This window comes from Cheilinus undulatus, linkage group 7 (assembly GCF_018320785.1).
Source record: "Cheilinus undulatus linkage group 7, ASM1832078v1, whole genome shotgun sequence".
NCBI lineage: Eukaryota > Metazoa > Chordata > Actinopteri > Labriformes > Labridae > Cheilinus > Cheilinus undulatus.
The window spans coordinates 53,109,921-53,128,426 of record NC_054871.1 but is presented as its reverse complement, the minus strand read 5'-3'; the positions used below and the strand labels follow the sequence as shown (position 1 = coordinate 53,128,426).

At 42.4% G+C, this 18,506-nt stretch overlaps 1 protein-coding gene across 5 annotated transcripts in view; it reads left to right on the top strand.

Moving 5' to 3' along the window:
• The first annotated feature begins 810 nt into the window (after positions 1-810).
• The window catches only part of vamp4 (vesicle-associated membrane protein 4), a 34,641-nt gene continuing 16,945 nt past the window's right edge, over positions 811-18,506 (top strand). For 2 of the 5 annotated variants that reach the window (XM_041791274.1, XM_041791273.1), the window contains exons 1-3: positions 811-998; positions 6,474-6,530; positions 7,164-7,265. In XM_041791274.1, the coding sequence (XP_041647208.1) occupies positions 6,528-6,530; positions 7,164-7,265 (105 nt within the window). In that variant the 5' untranslated portion in view covers positions 811-998; positions 6,474-6,527. Of the gene's footprint in view, positions 999-6,473; positions 6,531-7,117; positions 7,266-18,506 lie in introns of all 5 variants that reach the window. The other 3 variants (XM_041791277.1, XM_041791276.1, XM_041791278.1) reach the window with 3 other exon arrangements.

The window sequence follows — 18,506 nt, the reverse complement described above, 5'->3', positions numbered from 1 at the left end:
AAATCTGGGCTGCAATTTCCAGGGACATTATCTGCCCCCCCCCCCCCCCCCCCCCCCCACACACACACACACAGAAAAAAGCACAAAGTGTTACATAAGGGTATTGGCTGACATGGAAATTTCTGCCAATATTTACAGCCTTATGTATCTGCAAAATGTTCACCTGCCCTCAGGTATAGGTGGTCGTCCAAGGTCCAACACACTCCGGGGGGCCCACTGTGAGCCCTGAACATCTTGAATGAAGCCCTGAATAAAAACAACCACCAGACTGGTTTAGCCTCTCTTTGACTGGAGACATTTAGCGTTCTTTAAGATTTAAAAAAGTTTGCATTTATCGGTATTGGCTAAAGTATGTTTGGAAATATCAGCAACAACCAACAATTCCAATACTGTGCTTCCTAACTTTTCCCCTCACTGGGAGTGTTGGTGCCTCTGAGAGGGGTGGTCTTGGTTCGGCCTGGGGCCTCCAAGAACAAGTCCTGGCCCAGCTATGTTACAATCAGACAGAAATAATAAACCACAAAGGTATTTTGACTTTAGTTATTTTATACAAGGTGTGTCTTAAACGGTGTAAAACGCAGTCGACCCTCAGGGCCACCGTACATTTCTCTTAAAAATAATATTTATTTTAAATCTTCAAACAAGATGAAGTCTTCTTCTGGTCAGTTACGCCTACATGCATTTATAAATGTCCGTTTACTGTGGATTCTTATAAAGATAACACACCTTCTCTGAACGAATAATATTTAAATTAAAGGTGCAAAGAAACATCTGCAGCTGTCTCTCCTCCTCCAGATGTTTGTGTCGTTTCCGGGTCAGAGCCGTTAGCATCCTTCGTGATGATCTCCCGGTGTCCCCGTCCGGTTAGCATCTGACATGAACAAGGCCAAACCGTGAAGCCAAGCCGAACCCTGAAGATCTGGATTCATACCTGGATTCACACCTGAGAACATTTGACTTCAGCTGCCGCGAGTGTCGGATTTTAAAGGAAACAGCAGGTAGCTAACCGTCTTAGCATCTTTAGCTTAGCCGCGGAGCTAAAATGTCAACGGTGAAAAGGCCTGAGAGAGCTAGCTGGGCTAGCATGGAGCTAGCTATAATAGACTTAGTGTCAGCTGCATTATCTCGTTGTTGTTAGGGTATGATGAGGGTTTAAATGATAATTAAGGCAAATAAACAGTTTAGAAGGCTAATGTTAAAATATCAGTGGACATGATAGCAGCTGACAGTCATGCCATTTGATTTAAGTCATGTTTTTGTCTTTAAAATCCTCAACACCGGATTTATCTGAGATAAAGGGTTTTTTGCATTTCTGTCTTGCTAATGAAATACAATTATATTTTTAGATATACTCCGATATTGCAATATTTATAATATGCGGTAACATTTTTACAAGCTGGTGTTTGTTTCGACATTTATTCTAAAAGGATTCCTTCTTTAAGGCTAATCCAAAGTCATCACCTTCTTCACAGTCATATTTTAGGCATTTTAAATCTTTTTTTTCTGGAAGCTCAAATATAATCCAGTATCCAAAGAGAGAGTTCACACAAAAACAAATGACAACAAATAAATAATGGATAGAATAAACCTGAGGAATAGTCATGTGTGCACTAAAACATTTCCTTCTGTTATTTTCTCTTCTTCATTTTATGTGAAACTAACTCTAAACATCTGAACAGAAGATGTCACACTCTCTGATCACAGTAAATACTTTAGGTAGTCCAGTCTGTTAAAACCCAGTCGGAGCAAGTCTGGTCTCTGTGAAGAAATGCATCGCACCCATTTTAACCATAATCCCATTGAATTTCTCTGACTGTAGCGTTATTTCAAAAAAGTTAGTCTCTCAATGATGTCAATTTCATGAACAGTTCTAACTAAACTTAAAACAAAAAGGCAATTTGTGTTTGCTAGATCATTTCTTTGTTGTAACAGTGCTTCTTGGTACTAAATCTTACACTGTTGGAAAGCCTGTTTATTACCCTTTTAAATGGTGCCACATTTGTAAGGATCATGCATTTGTGGGATGAGCAGCAGAGCTGAGTATGTGGGTTGCGCCCATGAAAAATGTTCCAAATCTTCTCTGCCATGCCAAACAGCTGATATTGCTGTTGATATTGACTCTTGTTCTGAGCTTCTGGTTCCCCCAGGTGTGATTGGCAGCACCTGTGAGAATGGGCCCTGCTACAGTGGTCAGAAGATGTCTGCTTCAAGAATTGGCATGCCATGTTTGACTGAAATGGATAGGGCCTGTCGGTTAGGCAACTTCAAGCTGGTGTTAGTTGCGGCATTGTTTGGAGTGAACCCTAGTACCATCTCCAAACTGAAGGCCAAGTTCCATATAACGGGAAATGTCAGTGACAGGCCGCCAAGTGGGCGTCCCAAGACGACAACAGCCCAAAAATACTGTTTTTTCACCCTGTCAGCAAGAACTCTATCCTCCAAGATGACAACACTCGCCCCCACAGAGTGGGGTTTATCAGAGACTACCTCCAGAATCTGGGAGTGGAGAGGATGGAATGGCCTGCCAGCGGTCCTGACCTTTAACCCCATTGAACACTTGTGGGATCAGCGTGCTGTTTGTGCCAGCCACCAACACAACCACGTTGGCTGACTGGAGACTAATGCTGGTTGAAGAATAGGATGCCATCCCACAGCAGTGTGTGACCAGGCTGGTGACTAGCATGAGGAGGAGGAGCCAGGCTGGTGACCAGCATGAGGAGGAGGAGCCAGGCTGGTGACCAGCATGAGGAGGAGGAGCCAGGCTGGTGACCAGCATGAGGAGGAGGAGCCAGACTGGTGACCAGCATGTGGAGGAGGAGCCAGACTGTTGTGGCTGTGTATGGTTCTTCCATGTGCTACTGAGGCTCCTGTTTGTTGAATGAACAAATTGTTAAATTGTCAAAATGTCTTGTTTCTTCAAACTTCAATAATCCAATCAACCAAACACCAAACAAGAGTCAACGGCAGAATCAGCTGTTTGGCATTGGCAGAGAAGATTTGGCACATTTTTCATGGGCGCAACCCACATACTCAGCTCTGCTGCTCATCCCACAAATGCATGATCCTTAAAAATGTGGCATCATTTAAAAGGGTAATAAACAGGCTTTCCAACGGTATAAGATTTAATACCAAGAAGCATTGTTGCAAAGAAATAATGTACCAAACACAAATTGCCTTACTTTTTGTTTGAAGTTTAGTCTTCAAGAGTTGGACCATCCGGTTGTAACCACTTCCTGGTCAGAGCTTTCTTTCCTCCCTTTTACTCCACATTTATACACTGATGGCAGAGGTTGCTATGGAGAAAAGTTTTCTTCATTAAAACCTAGAAACTGCCCAGTATTGGCTGTTTCAGACTGGGGGTCAGACAGGTGTGAGTCTCTGGTGTCCTGTCAGCTCATCCTACTGTTTTCTAGCTCCAGCACCATCGGTGGATGTTCTGTATCACATGAATGAAGCTGAATTAAATAGATGAAGACAGTTGTCACAGTTGACCTCGTCAGGTTTTAATCATAGACTGTAGAAAGAATTGGACAAACCCCGTGTGACGTCAGTCGTCTGCTTACTATAGGCGGACTCAAACGGCTTTTGAAGCCAATCCGTGGAGGCTCCCATATTGAAATCGCGGTCTCAGCCGAACTTAACGTCCGCCCACTAAGCGCGACTTCCTGTCAGCCTGCTAGCTAGCATTCCAGTTGACAGAAATGGAGCCTCTGCCTGCCCAGCTATCTGTCAATCAAATGAGATGCGCCAATCAGCTCTCATCCTAAATATAAGCCAAATGATCGTGGTACAAAAAAACTCACCCCCCGTACCGTGGGAGCACAATGAGAGACTAGCTAATGAGACACGTTTGGTGTTTTGAACCAGGCTGTAAACCAGTTTATTTTGTGCCTCAAAACCAGCTGTTTAACATGTATGCAGACGGAACTTCCGGTTTTCCTGCAGCCAGCCTCAAGTGGACACTCGCGGTATAGCAATTTTTGGCACTTCTGCATTGGCTTCATTTTTTTAGGACCGGAGGTTGCTGCTTGGTTTTAATTTACTGATTTAAATTTACTTTTTGCCTCAATAACTATAAATTTAAAAAAGTTTTCACAATGTATTTTAGTTTATGTGAAAAAGAACTTATGGATGTAACTTCTCCATCTTATTCCTGTAAATGCCTCATCTTTTAATGGCTTAGCTTGTCCTCTGTCTTCTTGATTGCTTAAGATTAGTGTCGGGTGGTTGAAGTTTGGTTTGAAATCATCTTTACTTCCTCTGACTTCTTTCTTTGATAGAAATATTCTGTGGATTCCTGTCTTAGTGTTTGCTTTAAGTTGTAGTTCTTGAATGTGTTGTGATCATTGATCATGGTTGGGCTGGGCAGTATGAAAACCATCATCACATTTCCCTTTAATATTACAGACTAATGTTTGGCATTCTTGTGGAGCTGCCGTTAATGTTTACATTTTTGGAGTAAATCTGGAGACCCTGTCTCTTGAAGGCTCTGGAGCTTCACTCATTTCAGTCCAGAAGTTTCCACTGTCTGCCTCAGCTCAAACAGTTCCTTTTTGTGGGAGACGGACGTGTGAAGTCAAAGTTTCTGTAGAGAACATTTAAAAACCTCAGCTGATTAAAGCAGGCTTAAACCATGTATAAAAGGACAGATATGACCAAAACAATAAAAGTAGAATAAAACGATAAACTGCTGCCCTATAAAGTGTCGAGAGCACGGGTATCAAACTCAAGGCCTGGGGACCAAATGCAGCCCACAGTACAGTTTTACCCGGCCCACGTCATATCTTAATTAGAAGTGGCTCACACAAATGAAGTCTGCAGAAAAATGTAAATTTAACCTTGAAGATTAAAAAAAAGAAATCTTAAAGTTATAAAAATCTGAAAAAGTAGAAATAATCAGATAAAAAGTCAGGAATGAGGGAAATAAATTAATTTAGGTTTTCATTTCATATTTTCATTTTGCCTCCCAAGATTCTGACTTAAATTTAGGGTTTAGAATTTATATTTCATATTTTGACCTTTTAAATTAATAATCTTGACCTTTTCTCTCGTATTGTGACCTTTTACATTCACAATTTTTCATTTTAAAACAAATCTTGACTTTTTAAATTCCTAACTTTGACTTTTAATCCCATATTTCACTTTTTAAACTCCCGATCTACAATTTTATCTCATATTTTGACCTTCTAGAGTCACAATTTTGAATTTTATCTTCGATTTTGACCTTTTAAACTCTTGATTTTGTATTTTAGCTCATATCTTGACCTTTGAACTCATGATTTTAACTCTCTGTCTCATATATTTGCCTTTTAAAAACCTTGTTTTGACTTTTAAGTCTGTGTTTTGAGCTTTAGGACTTATAAAGTTGACTTTTTATCTCAGATTTTGTGCCTTTAAACTCACTTATTTATTTATTTGTCATGGACACACAGTAACATTGATGCTGTGATATTTAATCATTTTGACTTTTTTAGAAATCTTAAAATCGTTTATCATCACAGTTTCATTTCCCCTGTAAATCATTTCCTGTGAAAACACGGTTGACAGTTTTTGGTTAAATCTTGACCTTGTTAGGCCCTCAGGTTGGACCTAAATTCAGATTTGGGCCCCTGCTGTGACTGAGTTTGACACCCCTGGTCTAGAGTCTAGCACCACTTGTATTTAAAGCCAAGACAAAGAGGCGGGTTTCTCACAACGGCTCCTGGATCTGACCACACTCGACCTCAAACGCTGGTTTGATCAGTGTGAATGCGAACAAACGTGCTTGAATTGGAGGTCTTGGGCTTTTGGATTCATGTGTACTCAGGCACAGGATTCAGGAGATGTGAGAGAAGTGTCCTCATCAGTGAGTAGAGTTGTAGAGGCAATCCTAGATGTCTCCCATCATATGTGTGCAGCACAGGCCAGTTTCCCCCTCTGAGCTGCTGATGTGGAGGTAGACGGAGGCTCATTGTTGATGTCTTTATGAGAACAACATCCACAGGAGCAGGATCAGAGTGTCAGACTGTATCAGACAGGATATACAGTATATGCATGCATGCTCAGGCTCAGAATGATGTTCCTGGTACGAATTTATTCAGCTGCTCAATCGCCCACATGCCTGCATGAAACTGATGGACACACAAGGTTAACAGTGATGATTGATACTTGTTTTGAATCCAAAAACAGCGACCATAGCTCTAGGATGTTGACATTTTCCTGGCGTGTGATAGGCTGTTTGTCCTGATATTATTGTGAATACAAACATACATCATCATTGGTATAAACTAACATTTTATCCTCACTTTTCCATCAGACCTGAAGTCACCATACATCTTTTATGGATTGTACCTTTAAATGATCCTCTCTTTAAATAGACTAGTGTCTAAACTCTTCCTTCTTGGCTTCTCTTCTTCCTCCCTCTGTCTCCCTCTCCTCTCCTCCTCTGTTTACTGGAAACTTCTTCTCCTCGGCTGGCCTTTTTCCACCCGCAGAGCCAGAACAGGACGCTTCAGAGAAATCCAGAGTGTCAGGCTGAACTGGATTCAATGGTACTCACTGTGTTTTTGGACTGGGAGAGCTGCTGTGTGTATGTGTGTAGTTTGAGTGTCACAGAGGAGCGTTATTGTGTTTTTGTGGCACTGTTTGGAACCAGTAACATCCAAGCTCAGACTCAAGGGGTGAAACTGGAAGAACAGCATGTTTTTAACATCCCACCCTGAGCATTGATGACATTTCCTTTCAGGGCCGCTGAGAGTCAACATCAGAAATATATAGTTCTTACAACTCTGTTTACTGGCATTACGGAGTATTTCACAGACATAATGGAAGAAACACGCTCTGAAAATGTTCCCAGGGTAAAGATCAGATATCAGAGACTAGGAACAGGATCAGCTGTGTGAATTAAAACAAAGTCATGCTGCAGAACAGGATGTTTGTGGAGTTAAATTCCTCCTCAGATGGTTTCAACATGTCTCATTATCAGACTCAGTTTTACACACTTCATTCTTTGTTCTGCTGCAGACTGGATCTGTCTGAGCTCGTACCTGCAGCTGTAATCACTCACACCCACCCACCAGAGTCTAAGTTTAGCTGCTTTGAGTGTGTGAGAGTGAGAAACTGATCTGTTGTGGTTCAGTTCAGCAGATGGACACTGATGACGTCCTTCTCCTCCTGTCCTGCAGAGGGAGCCAGATCGGGAGGAGCAGCCTGAAGACAACATGCCCCCGAAGTTTAAACGACACCTGAACGACGATGAGGTCACGGGATCAATCCGCAGTGAGAGGGTGAGAGACAGAGCGGGGGGGCAGTTGTTCATGTTTTTGACCATACGGTGCGTCATTATAATAGTTTACAACACGCTCTGCCACACAAAGCAAAAGCAGGATCTAAGGAAGATTGAATTTAATCAAGGCAAGAACAAAATGCAAGAAACCCTAATAATAAATAAAAAAATATATACGTGTAAATAGACACAAGGTCTTAGAAAGACCATTAAAAGCCATTAGCGCAGTCTTTCTAAGCCCTTGTGCCCCCCTGTTGACAAAGGAATAACTAGCAATCTCTGCTGGTTGTGTCTTTTTTATTTTGGGGCTTTTTGTCTTCATTTGGAAGGACAGGATGCCATAGCACAGGAAATCAGGGAAACAAAGTAAGGAACGGGGTGGTGGAAAATGTGAATTAAGACCATTTTGACAGCATGCTTTCAGTCATTTCATCTTGGACAACTCTGCAGTAGCATTCAGAAACATTAAGGGCGCATTCACACCAGAGCTGTTTGGTCTGCTTTAAACGAACTCTGGTCCGTTTCCCCGGATAGTCCGGTTCGTTTTTGAGTGGTGTGAAAGCTCACACAAACTCTGGTGCAGACCAAACAAGCGGACTCTGGTCCGCTTGAAACAGGTGGTCTCAGTCCACTTCCTAATGAACCCTGGTGCGGTTTGTTAGAGGTGTGAAAGCAAAGCAGACCAACTTGTGAACCAAAGGCAGGAAGAGGCATAAACCGTAATGATATACGGATTTATATGTGATTTAATACGCTCAAATACATGTTGGTACCTCACTTCGCGTCTGTGTATCCATGGCAACATTTAGTAATCCGTGCTGATTTATTCGTCTCGTGTAAAGGACGACATGCTGGACAGCTCACCCCCTTGCTGGCTGCTCATAATGCCGAAGTGCAAGAGCTGAAACTACGAGACAGCGTAAATTCTGTGTTTTTTCATTGTTTATGTGGAAGAAAAGACCAGCGGAAGGAGTTTCATCCTCTTCTATGCCTTCTTTTCTTCTTGGTCGCTGTTTGTTTGTGGCGACAGCGCCCCTAGTGGGCAGAGGTTGTAGGTGTTCCGATGGTTTGGTCTGTTTGACCAAAGAGAGCAGTGTGAGTGCGAACCAAACCAAAGGAAAGTGCAACAATGTTGCCATTTCTGTTCCAAAATGGACCGAGTCCCCGGACTATTAGGAGTGAAAATGACCTAAAAAAACTTCTAGACTCAGTCCTGTTTGCCTTCAGTCTGAGTGTTTCTCAGTTTTTAGTAACAAGAGCGCAGACCTCTGCCATTAGCCCTGTCTCCTAATAGAACAGAATCCTTTAAAAAAATTCCTTGATCCATACAGTGAACTGGATCACTCCCAAAATCTAATCAGTTCTTTCTTATACCATTTCTGCCATTTCCTGAAATTTTCATCAAAATCCGTCCATACCTTTTTGAGTTATGTTGCTAACAAACAAACCCTGCCCATCACATGACCTCCTTGGCAGAGGTAATAAGGAAAGCTTTGCTGTTGTCATGCAGCCAGCCTAGAACAGTCTGCTAATAGCCCTTTAAAAACAGGCGCTGTCATCTAAAAGGTCTAAACACGGTTTGATTTAAATCTGTCATTTCTTTCTCCACCACCTCCTGGTCTGATGACTTTTATAGCCCTCATGAAGGCTGGTTTAGAGCTGAGCTGGAAAAAGTACCAGATTATCATACTCAAGTAAAAGTACAGTTACTTTGATTAAATTGACTTACTAAAACTCTACCAAAGTAAAAGTAGACCATTTAAAGTTTACTTACATTTCTGAGTAGCTACCTTTGATACCCAAGATGACTGTACAGTGAAATGTGTTCTTTACTTGATGTGCAATAACAACAGGAGGACATATTCTATTATTATTAATATCATTTATTATTAAAATGGACCTCTATCACGGGTTAGTAGGGTTTATAAGGTGTGCAGCAGCTGTTTTTGGTTTTTTGATATGTGCTGATGACTGTGACTGGTCGTTTTCTTGTTGCCAGAGAACTTGGACCTCCTCGTTTTGGCTTTTAGTGTTTGTATTTTTACCCAGAACTCAACGCTTTTTAAAATGTAATGAAGTGCTCCCCCCACATACACTCAAGTAAAGAAGTGATTTTAAAAAGAAATTAAAAAGTATAAGTCAGTCCATTTCAAAACCAACAAAAGTGCATGTGTGAACTCCAGCTTCCTCCCACCACCAGACATGCTCCTTAGGTTAACTGGTGACTCTAAAATGGTCGTAGGTGTGAGTGTGAGTGTGAGCATGCCTGGTTGTTTTCTCTTAGGGTGTACTCACACTAGGCCATCTGTACTGTGCCATATTCTAACCGTGCTGAAGCCCATTTCACCCCCTCCCCTGTCCCCCCTTTGGCCCACACTCACACTGCTCAACGCATCTAGGTCTGGGCACGGATATGTCACGTGTCGATGTCATCACAACATCCACCGTTGCTGAATTTATACGTGTCGATGACTCAGCATATATAAGTGTTGTTTTTTGGCTGTAAAATAGCAACAGATGTATCCGATATCTGATCTGACATCGGAGTTATTCCAGCTGACCTGGGATCAGTAGATACAGAGCCCAGTGAGGAGAGAGAGAGAAAGCGGTTCATAGTAGGGGTGCACCGATTGCAATTTTCTGGCCGATCACAGATCACCGATCACTGATCTTTGAAAAGCCTGACCTGCCGATTCCGATTTTGGCCGATACCAATTTTTTTTTTTATAACTGACAGCATACACCTTCAATGTTCCAATCTTATTTTATTGAATAACATTGAACAATACCCGAGAAACAATACAAACTTGTTGTTTTAACTGCACATGAGGTAGTTCTTTCAAATATAAATGAAAAGTTTAAAGCATTGCTGTCCAAACTACTAAATTATATCAGTTCCTATAGTCTTTCATTTTTCACATTTTAGTAGGTAGAGGCATATGAAACCGATCTTATCCACCGATCTTACAAGGATCGGCCAATCGCCAATCTCCTAAAATTAAGGAAATTGGCGCCGATACCGATTTTGGCCAATCGATCGGTGCATCCCTAGTTCATAGCGGAGAGTTATCACTCACAGCATATAATCTGGAGCCTGATCAGAGTTCCAAGCACTTCTGCTGAATGAAACACAGACTTTTAACTCGCATGAGCCCCTACAGCTGCTCTTCTGCATGTCCTCATACTATCTGAATCCCCCTGGAATTCTTTTACACACCATAAACTGTGGCTTTTCTCTGCGCTTGGATGCTGTTCAGTGCTGCACCAAACAATCTCTCATGTCACAGGACAGCATGTGTCCAGAGCAGGAATAAATGTTCAGATAAAAGATTTTTTTAATGGTGACGAGAGCAATTTTAACCATCTGATGAGAGCTGGAATTGGAAACGCCATAGGATTAATAAACAATGCTCCGCTCAAACGTCAGCGACCAAGATCACAATTTCACTTCTTGATAGCATTAAATAGAATTAGAGGTAAATTGATTCAGTGGCATTATAATTTTATAATAAGAGACGTTAAATCAGCCATGAGATTAACCCTGGCACACACTTGTCATTTTTGCACTCTGCTTTACGCACAGAAGATAAAACGTGTCTGTTATTCTGTGAGCTGCTGCTTGTGACTAAAACAAGGGAAGAAGTTTTATTTCATAAACCAAAAATCCTCTCACAGTCATTAAAGCCTGACTTTGCTGGAAACTGGTCAGAAATGTGGACTGGACTGGGATCCATTAGAATGAGATAGCAGTGGAGCTGTATGAAGTGAAATTATTCAGCTCTTATAAAATTGTTGTAACTTGTTGAATTCAGTGAGACAAAATATATATTTCTCTTTCTCTCTCAAGAAAAAAATCCTGCTGTCTCTAGAGTGCAGCTGCTGCCTGGTGTGCTCTCAGCGCTCTGAAGAGAGTCCTTTTGTTGTTACTTCATGTTACGTCACATTCCCACCTCGTCCCTCTGTGCCGGGGCCGCGAAGCGTGCTGTGCCGAAGCACAGAGCGATTGCACTCACACTGGCCAAACGTACTGGACTTTAGGCTGAAATGGGCCCAGGCACGGTATGGATGGCCTAGTGTGAGTGCGCCCTTAGTCAGCTGTGGGACGGATTGGTCGGTCCAGGGTGTACCCCGCCTCTGAAGTAGAGTGAGTGAACCTCAGGACCAAGGTTATTAGTTCTTATTTTGATTTAGTTTTTACCTTTAGTTTTAGATTTCAGTTTAGTTTTTATTGGTGTTTCTTGTTGGTTTCTTAGTGTAGTTTAGTTTTGATTTTGAAAAAATGCTTTGCTTTAGTTAGTTTTAATTAGTTGAAGTGTTACTTTTATTTTTTGGGGGAGATATGGGACACCTGTCAAGGGCCAGACCCAAAAGGGCTCTTGACTTTTCATTTTATTTATTTAATTTTTATGTTTGTATACAACTCATGACCTAAAATTTACCACTGTGTAGCATTCTGCTATTTAATCAGGCCACTTTACTCTCTCTGGGCTCGGGTGTTCATGTCAGACAGTGTGTTGCTGCCAAAGACTAAAACTAAGGAGATCTTGTCTCTGATTTTATTTCATTTTGTTAGTTTTGTCAGCACAGAATTTCATTTTAGTTAGTTTATGTTTTTCTCATAAATCTCAGTTTTTATTTAGTTTCATTGAACTAACATGGTTTGTACCTTTTAGTTTAAATCAACTATAATAACCTTGCTCAGGACGCTGTGATAGTTATAAGGATGGTAAAGTGAGTAAACAGCAGATGAGTCTGTAACTAAAAGTCTGTTTGCCTTCTGATTGATTCTCCTCTCCTCCTGTGGTCGCATTCCTCCTCCATGTTTTTTGAGCTGCAGTACGATCAAAGCTGAGAATCCAGGCCCACATCACAGAAACCTCCGCTCTCTTTTACTGCCTCACCTCCGGCCCTCCGATAATAACTTCTAGCTCTCCCTCACGGCTCACAAATCTCGCCGTGGTAACGGAGAGAGCATCAGTGCCATGGTTTCCTTTATGATCATATGGTCACCACACATTCAGCCTCTCTGCACATCACAGGGTTTTTACAGGAGTATTAATATCTCTATTGGCTGGCAGCTGTCGACATGACCGTCTCTGTACTGGCAGGATTACAGCGACCCAAAATAAAGATACTTAACTTTAACTATGGCTGAATACTATATCTTTAAATTACGATTAATAAAACCTTTACACTCAACAAACAACACACTGTCTGCATGTTCAAACTCCTGCTGATCTCCTCTGGTTTAAATTAAAACTCTCAGTACCAGTCATGTTTACATAAATGATCAATTTTTTAAATGATTTATCGCATTTAAAAGTACCAAAACATTACAAAAATCTACAGTCATCTTTTAGCTGAGGCTAAAGGGAAGGGAATACTGATGTTTCTCTAGTCCTGTAAGTGTTTAATTGAGCTGCAGACACAGGAAGTGTGTTTCTTCATGAGTTTACATCTAAGATTATTTTAAATCAGTTCATCAGACTTTTACGTCTCCTCTCTGTCCGGGCTATGGTTCACAACTCAGGAATATTTGGACGGATTTTCATCAAACTTTGCATGAATGTTCATCCTGACCCAAGAATTAACTGATGAGGTTTTTGATGGTAAAGGTCAAAGGTTAAGGTCATGCTCATCACTTTGTTGTGAATGTGAGATGTCAGAGATGGTTGCAGGGATTTTCTTCAAACTTTGACCGCTCTGTGATTGTTTACCTGTCAAAGGTGTCTAACAACAACCGGTAGTTTTTCTGTGTTGGTATTGGAATGTGTGGCTCGATATATGTTTCACTGAAGTGTTCATTCCAGTATCATGACCACCTCTAGATAAGCCTGTTGCTCTGAGCAGCAGTGAATTAATTCCTTGTGCTCCAGCCCACCTCAGAGGATTTAGTCCCGCTGTCCTCTCTGATTCTCGCTGAATGGCGTTTTACAGTCTCTGATTGAAGCCAGTCAGGCTCCAGGCGGGGTTCCCTCTGTTCCTTCAACCGGCTGTGTTCAGGTTCGCTGTGAATCTGTTGGCATGGCGAGTTTAAAGTACAGCATAGAACCTGTAGAAGACTCCTACAGCTGATTTGTGGCTGTCCGCCCCTATAACTGCAGAGCTGAGGTGATTAGTGTGAAGGCGACAGAGAAAGTGAGATAAAAGCATTAGACGGCAAATTATTAAAGGTATTCATTATTCTTATCTATTTACTCATCAAGTGCCAGCCCTTTTATAAAATGGAAAGTGGCTTGTGCCAGTGTTTTTGGCCATTTTGAGTCATCTTTCAAGACCCACAGAATATTTATTACTATGACTCTGAACACGTAGAATAGCTCAAATGAAAGAAGAAACCCTCTATTTCATCATGGAAAAAAAACGTTTGTTTGCAGCTTGTTTCATTCTTGATTTGTCTTAAGTTGAATAGAGGCTTATTTCACCAAAAAGACCACTTTTTTTCTAGAAAGCCAAGAAAAATGCCATATTGTGAAAGAGAGACTGTCAAGCAAAACAGTGATTTGAATTTTATATTTTTGCCTTCAATTACATAGAAGACATCTGAAAATTTTATTACAAACGTGTTTTATTGTAAAATAAATAAAAATAAATACAAGATGCAGCACAATACAACCGGACGGCCACCACGTGACCCCCCTATACGCCTATGTCTTCTCCTGCTTGCGTGTCCCCTGGCACTACCTGTAAATTATAGAAGTAATATGTAATATGTTTTTTTTAGATAAAATATGTAATCTATAATATAGATTTTTTTTGTTCTTACCTCTTTTTCTGCCAACAGACGGTGTTGTAGAACTGCATGGGGCTTGCCCTTCTCTCAAGTCTGCTTCTGAAATCACAGGAGCATGAGTGATGGTTTCATTCGATAAATTTGTCTGAATAATCAGTGGGTTCCTAACGTTAACTTACCTCCATCGCTCTGGGATGGAGAACAAGATCCGCTCACTCGGCAGCCATTCCTCAGAGTCTGGGTCGGAAAAGTCCGTCTCTGAAGTGTCATCGCTGTATGCATCAAACTGGCCAGCGGATGACTTTTCTCTCCGACGCATGGGGGAGACTTTGTGACATTCTTTAGCCTCTTGGCCGGCCAAGGCAGATCAATGAATGTGCTGATCCCTGGATTCGCTATCGGTTTGAGTGAGTAACCGATTTCTCACGCAAAAGTTTAGTTTCTTCCAGCGTCTGCTGGCGAAACTGGCCACTTGACTCCCTCAGTTTTTGGGGGGCATTTTGTGCCGATGCTGAATATTTTAGAACTTGGCTTAGATTACCTCCATCCCAGCGTCTCCACTTCTCTCTGATCTCAGTGGCTTTGATCTACCGTCTCTTCTGTGTTCCAACTACGTATCCCAAAAGCCCCAAAATTACTCACAGGGAGTGTGAGAGCGCCCCCTTGTGCCAGCAGCCAAAAAAACACTTTGATGTATATATTCGTCAATGGCACTCAAGCGTTGGTTTTTAAATGACATATATATATACGTCAATGGCAATGGTGGCAGCTGAATTTGTGCAGACAAATTACCCCATGTGAACAATTTAACGTCTCAGTTTTGTATTGTATATCAGACTGTATTGTTTTGTATTGTAGCGTATAGCTCAGTCTCATACCTTCTCATCATATCTTTTATCATATTATATGGGGCCAGATCATACCAGATTGTTAGGCAACACATCATATCTTACTATATCATTTCATATCATATTGTAGCACAGCATATTGTACCCTCTTGTACTGTGTTGTATCGTATCGTTTTGTATTTTCTATTGTATCTAAGCTAATCTTATTGAACCCTCTGGTGTCACAGCGTATCTATCCTCATCTCATCCAGTCTTGTATGCTATTATGTTTTATCATATTGTCTTGTCACGTGTCATACTGTGTTGTATCATATAATGTTGTAATGGTTTGTATTGTTTCCTATTATATCCTGTTGTAACCTATCATGTTGTATCATGTAGATCAGTGCTTCTCAACTGGTGGGTTGGGACCCAAAAGTGGGTTGTGAAGCCATTTAGTAGGTTGCAGATGTCTGCCTGAAACAAAAAAAAGTGGAAAAAAATCTATGACAAGCACTTATTTTGAAGGATATGTCTCCATCCCCTTTTCCATTATATCTTTTGGTCCATTTCAAGTCCACCATTTTTCATAATAAACATTTTTTATGATTGCAAAATGTGAGAAATTTGGATCGTGATTTGTTATTAAGGAGATGTTGGTGGGTCCTGATGTTCGATCAGTTGAGGACCGCTGATGTAGATAATCACAGACAGACATGGCGGTGGATTCAGTCTGATAAAATAAAACATTAAAAGAGAGGACTGCAGAGAATGTGGGCAGAGGTTTTACATGGTCCATCAGGAAACCTCAGTGAAGTTACAGAGAAACTCAAGAGGTGAGAGAGTCCGAGCAGAAACCATCTTCTTTTGTGTAACACTTAGGGCTGAGCAGTTAATCGCAAATTAGATTAAATTGCAATATGGCCTGCTGCAATTTTCTGATCGCAGAAGTTGCAATATTTTAACTTGAAATTTGTCAAAATACCAGTTTAATAAATCAATTTTTTGCAGCGGCAGAGATTTTATGCACATTATGCAAACATTCAAGTGTCATTTTTTTTTATAATGGTTTACAAAAATCCTCCTTTTTGTGTCTTGTGTATGTTTTTCTGAATCAAAATTAGGGATAAAAAGATAATGGCCTTAAACAAAGCGGATGACATCATATTTGCAATAGGAGCAAAAACGTTAGCTCATTCTACCTAAAACTGATGAAGCCTAGCTTTACTTCATAAAGTCATACCCCAGCTGTGATCAGCTGGTAGCCAGCTTCACCTCCTCCACCCCAGCCTCCTCCTTTATAGACTAAAGCTTCACCTCCTCCACCCCAGCCTCCTCCTTTATAGACTAAAGCTTCACCTCCTCCATCCCAGCCTCCTCATTTATAAAGCTTCACCTCCTCCACCCCAGCCTCCTCATTTATAAAGCTTCACCTCCTCTACCCCAGCCTCCTCCTTTATAGACTAAAGCTTCACCTCCTCCATCCCAGCCTCCTCATTTATAAAGCTTCACCTCCTCCATCCCAGCCTCCTCCTTTAAAGACCAAAGCTTCACCTCCTCCATCCCAGCCTCCTCATTTATAAAGCTTCACCTCCTCTACCCCAGCCTCCTCCTTTATAGACTAAAGCTTCACCTCCTCCACCCCAGCCTCCTCCTTTATAGACTAAAGCTTCACCTCCTCCACCCCAGCCTCCTCCTTTATAGACTAAAGCTTCACCTCTTCCACCCCAGCCGCCTCCTTAATAGACCAAAGCTTCACCTCCTCCACCCCAGCCTCCTCCTTTATAGACTAAAGCTTCACCTTCTCCACCCCAGCCTACTCCTTTATGGACCAAAGCTTCACCTCCTCCACCCCAGCCTCCTCCTTTGTAGACCAAAGCCTCACCTCCTCCACCCCAGCCGCCTCCTTTATAGACCAACGCTTCACCTCTTTCACACCAGCTGCCTCCTTTATAGACCAAAGCTTCACCTCCTCCACCCCAGCCTCCTCCTGGTAGCCAGCTTCACCTCTTTCACCCCAGCCTCCTCCTTTATAGACTAAAGCTTCACCTCCTCCACCCCAGCCTCCTCCTTTATGGACCAAAGCTTCACCTCCTCCACCCCAGCCTCCTCCTTTATAGACCAAAGCTTCACCTCCTCCACCCAGCCTCCTCCTTTGTAGTCCAAAGCTTCATCTCCTCCACCCCAGCCTCCTCCTTTAAAGCATAAGGCTTCACCTTTTCCACCCCAGCCTCCTCCTTTATCGACCAAAGCTTCACCTCCTCCACCCCAGCCTCCTCCTTTGTAGACCAAATCTTCACCTCCTCCACCTCAGCCTCCTCCTTTATAGACGAAAGCCTCACCTCCTCCACCCCAGCCGTCTGCTTTATAGACCAAAGCTTCACCTCTTTCACACCATCCGCTTCCTTTATATACCAAATCTTCACCTCCTCCACCCCAGCCTCCTCCTGGTAGCCAGCTTCACCTCCTCCACCCCAGCCTCCTCCTTTATAGACTAAAGCTCCAACTCTTCACCCCAGCCTCCTCCTTTATAGACTAAAGCTTCACCTCCTCCACCCGAGCCTCCTCCTTTATAGACCAAAGCTCCATCTCCTCCACCCAGCCTCCTCCTTTATAGACCAAAACTTCTCCTCCTCTACTCCAGCCTCCTCCTTTAAAGCATAAGGCTTCACCTCCTCCACCCCAGCCTCCTCCTTTATAGACCAAAGCTTCACCTCCTCCACCCCAGCCTCCTCCTTTATAGACCAAAGCTTCACCTCCTCTACCCTAGCCTCCTCCTTTATAGACCAAAGCTTTAGCTCCTTCACCCCAGCCTCCTCCTTTTTAGACCAAAGCTTCACCTCCTCCACCCCAGCCTCCTCCTTTACAGACCAAAGCCTCACCTCCTCCACCCCAGCCGCCTCCTTAATAGACCAGTGCTTCACCTCTTTCACACCAGCCTCCTCCTTTATAGACCAAAGCTTCACCTCCTCCACCCCAGCCCCCTCCTGGTAGCCAGCTTCACCTCCTCCACCCCAGCCTCCTCCTTTATAGACTAAAGGTTCACCTCCTCCACCCCAGCCTCCTCCTTTATAGACTAAAGCTTCACCTCCTCCACCCCAGCCTCCTCATTTATAGACTAAAGCTTCACCTCCTCCACCCCAGCCTCCTCCTTTGTAGACCAAATCTTCACCTCCTCCACCCCAGCCGCCTCCTTTATAGACCAACGCTTCACCTCTTTCACACCAGCCGCCTCCTTTATAGACCAAAGCTTCACCTCCTCCACCCCAGCCTCCTCCTGGTAGCCAGCTTCACCTCCTCCACCCCAGCCTCCTCCTTTATAGACTAAAGCTTCACCTCCTCCATCCCAGCCTCCTCCTTTATAGACTAAAGCTTCACCTGCTCCACCCCAGCCTCCTCCTTTATAGACCAAAGTTTGTTTCCTCTCATCTCATCCAGTTTTTTAAACAATCATGTTTTATGGTCTCATATCCTCTCCTGTCATGAGTTCTATCATAGGATGGTTTTAAAATTGTCTTGACTAGAGATGTTCATAGTTGAATTATTTCACGTCCAATCACACGCTAAGTGTTGTGTTTAGTTGACCAGTCTAAAGTCAAAGAAACATCTTCACTCTGCAGCGTTGCCATGTCGTTCTAAAGAATGAGGCTAATTTGAACAGTGTTAACGCTGAGCCTTCGAT